The sequence below is a fragment of the Cotesia glomerata genome, linkage group LG3 (assembly GCF_020080835.1).
Source record: "Cotesia glomerata isolate CgM1 linkage group LG3, MPM_Cglom_v2.3, whole genome shotgun sequence".
NCBI lineage: Eukaryota > Metazoa > Arthropoda > Insecta > Hymenoptera > Braconidae > Cotesia > Cotesia glomerata.
The window spans coordinates 11,058,047-11,068,050 of record NC_058160.1 but is presented as its reverse complement, the minus strand read 5'-3'; the positions used below and the strand labels follow the sequence as shown (position 1 = coordinate 11,068,050).

The following is a 10,004-nucleotide window of genomic DNA, read 5'->3' as shown; positions in this document are numbered from 1 at the left end:
AAATTTTCAACAATGTACCTGCGTTTTAAACACAATCGACCCAAATCCGTACACCAACATTCTTCATTGTTTATTTGTAAATATTATTTTTTTTTTATAAATTATCTGTAAAACGTACGACTTTTTTTTTAAACTTTTGTTTCTTTTTATAGCGTTTTATCTTATTATCAATCGCCACCGACAGTACATTTATTCGAATAATTTATTTACTTATTAATAATAGTATTTTTGCTTAATTAAAATTTTTCGCCACAATTTTTTTTTGCCCCAGAGGCTTCCGTAGTCACTTCAAAACAATTAGACAACCAAAAGCATTAATTATTTTTACAACAAAAAATTTCAAGTACGATCATTTGAGTCGACTTTTTTTTTATAAATAAAACTATCTACAGTAATAAAAACATACCATTAAATAATAATCTAATTAAATAAAATTTTTATTGGATTGGTCGGTCTTCAGCGCGAAGAAAAATTAATTATAATATAATTATAATAATTATTTTTAAAAAATATATATATTATTAAATATATATATTTATATCGTTAACATTAATGAAAAATATTAAATTAACAGGCATTTATAATTTATTAATTATTTTTAATAGTTATTAATATCATCTTCAGATAAAATTTTAATTAGTTAAAAAATTAATTAATAAATTATTAAAAAAAAATAACACCTGTTATTTTAATATTCCTAATTAATTACAATACAATAAAAAAAATAATAAATAATTAGTCAATGGACTAGAGAGGAAAAATATTATTTATATATTAAATATTATAAATTATTTATCATTATTAAACATTTAAAATTTAATAATAGTATAAAGGAGTGTCCCTGTCTGTTAAATAGAGCCTTTAAAGGCCCAACAATTCGTAGGCAATCTTGTCACCTTTCTTCAATAAACAATTCAATATAGGATATAACATTTATTATTTATTTATTAAATAAATAAATAAATTATTTATTTAATAAATAAATAAATTATTTATTTATATAATTAATTAGTTTATTTGTTTGTTAAATTTCCTATAGGGCGGTAGTTTTAAGTTTGGGACATCGCTGCAGCGACAAGCCCCGGGGCTCCAGCTCCTAAATGGCGTTGAGGGCTCTTGAATCCTGCTGACGACGTCGGGAGACGCTTCCGTAGTCGACGCCTCCCAGGTAAGACTCTTCTTCGGTCCCATAATTGTGCTCGCGTTCTCGTTCTCGCTCGCGCTCACGTTCGCGTTCACGTTCACGTTCGAGCTCACGTTCGTGGTTTCGCTCCCGAGTTCCTCGCTCCAGCCTCGACCTCCTTGTACTTCCATGTGCTCCTCCGTACGTACTTTGTCCTAAAAAAAAATTTTTTTATTAGAAAATTAAAATTAAAATTAATACAAATTTTTTTAACAAAAATTGGGTTTTTTGTTTTTAACACACTTTGGGTCAGTCGGTTTCATTTTTTAATGCAAATCACGCTGATGAAGAAATAAAACCATGCGACATTTATTATTTTTAGTGTAATAATTTTTTTTTTTATTTAAAAAAAAAATTGCATGCATAAAAAAATAATAAAATTCCGTATGAGGTGGAAGTACTTATCAAAAATAATAATAATTGTCCATTTTATATTGTCGATAAATTACTAATAAAATAAACTATCTGTTAATATATTTATATTTATATTTATTATTATTATTATTATTATTATTATTATTATTATTATTATTATTATTATTATTATTATTATTATTTCTATTCTACAAATGCCCTTGCAGAAAAATAAATGAAGAGTAAATTGATAAAATCGGTTAAAGATGTGCGCTGACATTGTTTATTATTAACTTTTATGATAAAGTTTAAGACGCATTCGCACCCTTTTCATGCTAATAAATTAGCGGTACTTACTAACGCGCATGTACAAATATTTTATACTAAAATATTTTTATCTATCATTTCTTTTAAATCTTCTTATTCTTAATAATAATGGATGGGTTGGATACATAATACTCTTGATTTAAAATTGGTCCACTATAATCTTGGGAAAAAATAATTCTTTCTCGCTCTCGCTCTCTCTCACTCTCTGGGTGCGAATCGTCAATATAAAAATAAATATATACATATTTTTCTTGATATTTTGTATTTATAATCACTTCCTAATACTCAATCTTGTTGCTTTCCGGACGATTCCTGTAGCAGCCACCGGATCTATTACTTTTTTTTTTTTTAAATAAAATATTAAATAAATTAGTATTTTTTTTTATTTATTTCCAAGCCGACTTTATCAATTATTCTCTTTCATACCTATATTTATATATATAAATAAAAAATAAATTTATAATTAAAAACTCTCTCCTTAATTTATTTTAAAAAAATGGTAATTATAAATTATTTTTAATAATTTTGTTAATAAAATAAATTAAAAAATAGCGTAGCGATAAATAGAAATTTTTGAATAATTAAAAGTAGCAGAGAGAGAGAAAGAGAAAAAAAGAAAAGAGTAAAGTAGTATATAGAGTAAATATTAAAATAAAAAAATAAAATAAAAAAAATGACTAACGCGATTTAAAAATAAAGAACTTATCACTGGGACAGATATAAGTGTGCAGACCCATACATAGATGCTGAAAATAAATAGAGAGTGAAGGCTAAGTACCGAAGTGGGTACTCTATTAAATATTGAGGAATAAAATAATATAATTATTATTATTATTATATTAAGATTGATTGATTAATTAATAAAGAGAGGCGTGAGATTCAGTACCAACGACTTTCGATCGATCGATCAATAAATATTATAATTTAAGTTAAGAGGTTTGGCTGAGAGATAACAAGAATAGATAAGAAGTGAAGAAGAAGTAGAGGTTATTCAGACAGGCGAAAGAAGAATATTTAGATAATGTAAGTTCAGCGTACATTCAGGTAATTTGCATTTACATTACGTACTTAGACTAAATATATTATATTATATATTATGCTGGTATAGTAATTATAGTAGTAATAATTATTGTGAATACAAACGTAACTGTTTCTGTTACCTCTGGAATCGTGAGCGTAGTATGAATCATGACGGCCGCCTAATATTTTTTATAGAAAAAAAATAATTATAAATAAATATTTATATGCTGATAGTTATTGCCATTTTTTTTACCTTTTTTTATTTTATTTTATTCACCAATCAAAAAGCGAATTTTATTTATTCAATACTACCAATTTGACCTTTAACTTTATTTTATTTATTGCAATTTGATATTTAATGACTTTATTTACTTTAAAATTTTATCCAGTGGCATTTTATTAAAAAAAAAATTATTTAACAATTTATTTCGCTTTTTGAAAAAAAAAAAAAAAATATATATATATATATAAATATATATATATATATATATATATATATATATATATATATAAATCCAACACACGAGTGTCAATTTATTTAAAGACAGAACGAAAATCGTTTGACGAATCTCTAAAAAATAAGAAAGAAAATAATAGAAATTGTCGGCACTTAAATAAAATTATCCTGTACAAAAAAAATTAAAGTTGAATAATAAATGGAATAAAATAAATTAGTAAAAAAATACCTGAAGGCACACGAGGTGCAAGAACGTCTACAGGAGCATCAGAAGCGGCTGTCATGGCTCTCGGTACCGGAGTGACCACCGGAGGATGCGTGGCTCTCCAGTAGGCCTCGAGGTACTCGGCGACGTGCTCGCAAGCTTCGTCGAGCTGGTTCTCGTCCAATATCACGTCGAACATCTCCGGAGGACACTGGGCCAGCTTTTCCGCGGCGACCATCTGAACGTTGAGGTGTCTTGTCTGGGACTTGCCGCGGGATTTAATCAGTCTCTGTAGTACTTTTGGTGATGATATTTTCAAGTAAACGATAGTCGGGGCCAGACTGGTCTTGGCGAGCTGCGAGGGGTGATTTATCGTGTCGCAGTCCAGGACCACGAGCTGCAGAGTGCGAGCCAGCTCGAATATTCTCTCGATCTCTGCCTGGACCTCGGCTAAGCAGCTGCTGCGACTCGTCGACCGCTCCATTATTGCACGCTTCGTTGGATTGTTCAGCAAGGATTTCTTCGCTAACGATATGTCCGCCATTACCCTCGTTATTATTATCCTGAAATTGTTTTATTGATTGGTTCTTCTTTTTATTTTATTTTATTTTTTTATTTAAATAAATCTATATTATAAAGAGAATAAGAAAAATTTTGTGTCCAGGATAGTCATATGATAAAATCGGCTTTTTTAAAGAAATTTAGTGTCATTGCAAAGGTCTTGACTTGAATTTGTGCCTCAAATTTCAAAGTTTCATTTCATTCTCACTGATAGTCAATTTATTATGATAAGTATTCAGACTGCATTCGAAAATGCTCTATCTCTAGATACATAATTAAGAAATGACCTTGTATCTTGAGAACTATTGACATTTTTAAAGAAATAAGTTCACCCCGACATTACACTCATCGAGACCTTTCATTTGAGTACCCACATCAATTTTTCATATATTTTATATATGAATACATGAAAAATATATAAAAATGCATGTGGGTACTCAAATGAAAGCTCTTGATGAGTGTAACATCGAGATGAGCTTATATCTTTAAATTATATATATATATATATATATATATATATATATATATATATATATATATATATATATATATGTCGGAGAATAAAGTACAGCGAAGTATTTTCTGTCAAAGTGATGAGAATATTCTTTAGGATATTTCTATTTTTAGTAATTTTAAGAAATGTACTATTACTTTAATATTTTGTAAAATAAGTTTTAACGAAATTGTTTTATTGCGGTAGGCTTAGGCCTAGGTAGGCACATGGTGGTCAACGTAGTCGGGATCCCAGGACGATAGAGGTATCATAAAATTAATATGGAAAAGAGAAATATGCAGCAGGCAGACTATTTGAGAATAGTTGGGGAAAAGACAGTCTTGATTTGGAATTGAGATTGAACGGACGTCCTGGTGATCGCGAATTCGTTATTTCCTAAGTCTCGGTCTATCGCAAGATATTTATAATTTTGTTAGCATTCTAAGTTAAATTAATCTTGTACGAGTTTACCTACTCATTCTTGATAATTGATCTTATTGTAATTGGGAATATTAATTAATTGTAATAATAAAAATGGGTAAATCACAAAATGCTGAACCTCCAACAAAAGATCCTGCCTCTCCGACATCAGAAGTGGGATCGTCTCCATCTGGTCCAGCACCTGATCAGTGGAGTACATTTTTCGAGTTTATGAAGAATTTTTTACCAAACCCGTCTTCGACAAGGAACAACGTTATTTTACCGCGGTTTAATCCAGAGAGTGCGGGATCGGATCCTGTTGCATGGTGTTCAGCTACGGAATTGTGCCTGTCAGAAAACCCTCTTCAAGGGAGTGGGTTGATATCTGCGCTTAGTAAAGCCTTGGAAGGCTCAGCGGCTCAGTGGCTATCTCAAGCAGCAATTCCGGGTATACAGTGGCCACAGTTAAAAGAACTTTTTGTGTCACGTTTTGGTGGACAAGAAACTGCGACAGCGGTCGTGCTGAAAATCCACCAAGAGTTACCAACCAAGGATGAAAGTGTCGGCGCATTCGGCATTCGACTTCGATCATCGCTGAAGGCCCGCTGGAGGTCTCTAACGGTCGACGAAATTATTAATGCAGTTGTGCTTGCACGATTGACTCACATCGACAATCGGGTGGAGCGCGTAGCATTAACTACCGACATCAAAACAGAAGCCGAATTTTTGAGTGAAATGCGAGGCTTTTCCTACACCCGAAAAAGACCAGCATCAGCTTCAGACTCATCTATATCGGATTCGAAGCGTTTCAAGCCAGTGGTATCAGCAAAGTGCCATTTTTGTGGGGAAATAGGTCACAAGAAGTTTGAGTGTCCTAAACTTAAGAAGAAACACGTAGAGCAAAGCAGTAACTATCGTGGCAGCCAAGGATCATCCTCGTCATCGCGTCCTGTGACGTGTTTCAAGTGCGGAGCAGCTGGTCATATTGCGCCAAACTGTACGGCTTCAGGCAGCGGTCGTAGTGGCCCAGGAAACAACAAGGACAACGGTGGCGTCGAACGTCGTGTAAATCTGTGCACAGTAGCAGCTCCTACGGGTATTCTGAACCATCTTGGTGAGTCGTTTCCATATTGTTTTGATTCGGGAGCGGAATGCTCACTAATAAAAGAATCGATTGCTCTTAAGTTTTCGGGAAGAAGAGCCAATGAATTAATAATTTTAAAGGGTATCGGAAATGTTGTAGTAAATTGTAATATGCAAATTTTATCTACTGTAGTTATGGATTCGTTTACATTAGAGATTCTTTTTCACGTTGTCTTGGATGAATATTTAAGCGAGAATATTTCGATAGGTCGAGAAATTTTAAGCTTGGGTTTTGAAGTAAATATTTCCCAACACAGTTTTAATATCTGTAAATCTAAAGTTATAAATGAATGTAGTAAAGTTGAAATTATAAATTTTGATAGCGTAGATACTGATGTTGATAAAAACGATAAAATAAGATTAGTTTCAATATTAAAAGAATATGAAAGCTCTTTTATCACGGGCTTTCCTCGTACTCACGTTAACAGTGGTGAACTTGAAATACGTTTAATTGATCCGAGCATTACGGTACAAAGAAGACCATATAGACTTAGTGTGGAAGAGAGACAAATAGTTAGAAAAAGAATTAATGAATTGCTTGAAGCGAATGTTATTCGCCCTAGTAATTCACCGTTTGCTAGCCCTATTTTACTAGTTAAAAAAAAAGATGGATCAGACCGCTTATGCGTTGATTATCGTGAATTAAATAAAAACACAATAGCAGATAAATTTCCTTTGCCACTTATTTTAGATCAAATACCGAGACTTAGAAAAGCTAAATTTTATATCAGTTTAGATATGGCCAGCGGTTTCCATCAGATTCCCATACATCCAGAATCTATAGAACGTACGGCATTTGTCACTCCTGATGGCCAATTTGAATTTTTAACAATGCCATTTGGGCTTAAAATGCTCCTTCTGTTTTTCAAAGAGCAATTTTAAAAGCATTAGGTGAGCTCGCGTACACTTTCGTTGTAGTTTACCTAGACGATGTATTAGTAATTGCGGATACAATAGAGGAAGCGTTTGAAAGACTTCGAATGGTATTAAAAATTCTCATAGATGCGGGATTCTCATTTAATTTTTCAAAATGTTCTTTTCTTAAAACATCTGTTTTATATCTTGGGTATGAAATTAAAGACGGAGAAGTTCGTCCAAACCCTCGTAAAATAAATTCTTTAACAATGTTACCCGCTCCTCGGACTGTTACTCAGCTTAGACAGTTTATTGGCCTTGCGTCTTACTTTCGACGATTTGTCCCTAAATTTTCACAAATTATGAAACCATTATATGCACTCACCTCAGGTAAAAAATATATTGAGTGAACTGAGGCACATGAAAATGCTCGACAAGAAGTAATTCATATTTTAACCAATGAACCCGTCTTAATAATTTTTGACCCGGATTATCCCATAGAATTGCATACCGATGCTAGTTCCGATGGGTACGGAGCAATACTCATGCATAAAGTAGACGGTAAAGATAAAGTTATTGAATATTTTAGTAAAAGAACAAGCCCAGCCGAGTCCAGGTATCATTCTTACGAATTGGAAACTATGGCTGTTGTCAAATCAATAAAACACTTTCGGCATTACTTGCATGGACGGCAGTTTACTGTTGTGACGGATTGCAACTCTTTAAAGTCCTCCCAAAATAAGATTGACCTTAACGATAGAGTACATAGATGGTGGGCTTATTTACAGGCTTTTCAATTCGATATAGTTTATAGAGAAGGCAAACGCATGGCTCATGCGGATTTCTTCTCTCGAAATCCTCTGCCTGATTTGTCAAAACAAGTTAATAAAATTGAAGAGAAACGTGTAAAACTCGCGGAAATATCAGTTGATTGGCTCCTTGCCGAACAACGGCGTGATTCGAAATTTCGGAAATAGTCACCAAATTACAAAATGGTGAGCTATCGGAAGACCTTTCAAAATCTTACGAAATTAAAGCCGGTACGCTTTATCGAAAAGTACAAAGAAAAGGTGAAACCTTCTGTTTGCCGATTGTACCTAGAGCTTTTCGGTGGTCCGTTATTAACCACGTACATGAGTCTGTGATGCACTTAGGTTGGGATAAAACACTTGATAAGGTCTATGAGTATTACTGGTTTGAGGGTATGTCCAAGTATGTACGTAAATTTGTTGAAAATTGTATTACTTGTAAGCTCTCTAAAACTCACTCAGGTAAAATTCAAGCTGAATTACATCCCATTCCTAAGACCCGCATACCTTGGCATACTGTGCATATAGATATTACAGGTAAATTGAGTGGTAAGAATAATACCAAAGAATATGTTATTGTTATTGTAGACGGCTTTACCAAATACGTTTATCTATATCATACTCGCAAAATTGACTGTAATAGTGTTATTAAAGCCTTAAAGGCTGCAATATTTGTATTTGGGGTCCCCGCTCGAGTGATTGCCGATCAAGGTAGATGTTTTACGGGGAAAGACTTTAAAAACTTTTGTAAATCCTTGAATATTATTTTACATTTAATAGCTACAGGTACCAGTAGGGCAAATGGTCAGGTAGAACGAGTAATGAGTACGTTGAAAAATATGTTCACTGCTGTTGAGTCTAATAATCGCCCATGGCAAGAGACCATCGGTGAAGTTCAGTTAGCTTTAAATTCAACCGTGAATCGTATTACTAAGTCTAGTGCGCTAGAATTATTAATTGGTAAAAAGGCAAGACCTTATGGATTGTTAATAGATGACAACGAAGAAGAAATTAATATCTCTAATGTAAGACAACGAGCGATTGATAGTATAGAAGAGAATGCAACGTATGAGAAAATTAGATTCAATAAAAATAAAGCTAAAGTCAATAGATTTAAGATAGGAGATCATGTTTTGATTGAAAATGAAGAACGTAATCAGACGAAGCTTGATAGAAAATTCAGAGGTCCATTTGTAGTAACAGAATTACTTGATAATGATAGGTACAAACTAAAATCATTGAATAATAATAGAAGTTTTAAGTATAGTCATGATAAGTTGAGGGAAATGCCTGAGAATTATGTTCCTATTGAGTTGGATGTCTGCTCGGACAATGAAAGTTGTGCCGAAAAGACTGCTGGTGATAGTTCTGAAACAGGGACTACAGTTGAAGTAGAGACCACCAATGACACGGAGCACTGATGGCTGCAGGTCGAGGCCTGAGTTATTTTGTATTTTCGCACATGCATCAGTGTGTAGTCGCAACTGCAAACTAAATTAGTGGCTAATGTTAGTTTGATCAGGGCGCGATGGGCAGCTGATGATGTGGCGGGCAGGTAGTTGTGGCAACTACAGAATGTGTTTGGTACTGTATGTGGCATACAGGGTAGCCTAGAGATAGTGCGAATGTCTATTGGTGGTGCTCAATGAAGTATTTAATTATTAAACGATAAGGAATAACGATTGATGGCTTTTTCTATCTCTTGCATACTATGCGATAACTTTCTTGTATAATAAATAATTAGTAGATTTCTGTTATTGGGGAGGACTTCTGAATCTTTCTATGGATGTTACCTATTGTAAAATGTTTTACTATAAGAGAAGTCAATTGAGACCAAAAATTAATACCAATGTAACTGAATATTTTAGATGCACCCGAGGACGTGTGATTGTCAGAATGGCCGTGTCGGAGAATAAAGTACAGCGAAGTATTTTCTGTCAAAGTGATGAGAATATTCTTTAGGATATTTCTATTTTTAGTAATTTTAAGAAATGTACTATTACTTTAATATTTTGTAAAATAAGTTTTAACGAAATTGTTTTATTGCGGTAGGCTTAGGCCTAGGTAGGCACATGGTGGTCAACGTAGTCGGGATCCCAGGACGATAGAGGTATCATAAAATTAATATGGAAAAGAGAAATATGCAGCAGGCAGACTATTTGAGAATAGTTGGGGAA

At 33.0% G+C, this 10,004-nt stretch overlaps 1 protein-coding gene across 6 annotated transcripts in view; it reads right to left on the bottom strand.

Moving 5' to 3' along the window:
- Positions 1–964: 964 nt before the first annotated feature.
- The window catches only part of LOC123261849 (voltage-dependent L-type calcium channel subunit beta-2), a 30,748-nt gene continuing 21,708 nt past the window's right edge, over positions 965–10,004 (bottom strand). For 3 of the 6 annotated variants that reach the window (XM_044723703.1, XM_044723704.1, XM_044723707.1), the window contains 3 exons: positions 3,571–4,109; positions 3,013–3,063; positions 965–1,338 (listed from right to left, as the gene is read on the bottom strand). In XM_044723703.1, coding sequence (XP_044579638.1) covers positions 1,097–1,338; positions 3,013–3,063; positions 3,571–4,109 — 832 coding nt within the window. In that variant the 3' untranslated portion in view covers positions 965–1,096. The remainder of the gene's footprint in view (positions 1,339–3,012; positions 3,064–3,570; positions 4,110–10,004) is intronic. The other 3 variants (XM_044723705.1, XM_044723708.1, XM_044723706.1) reach the window with 2 other exon arrangements.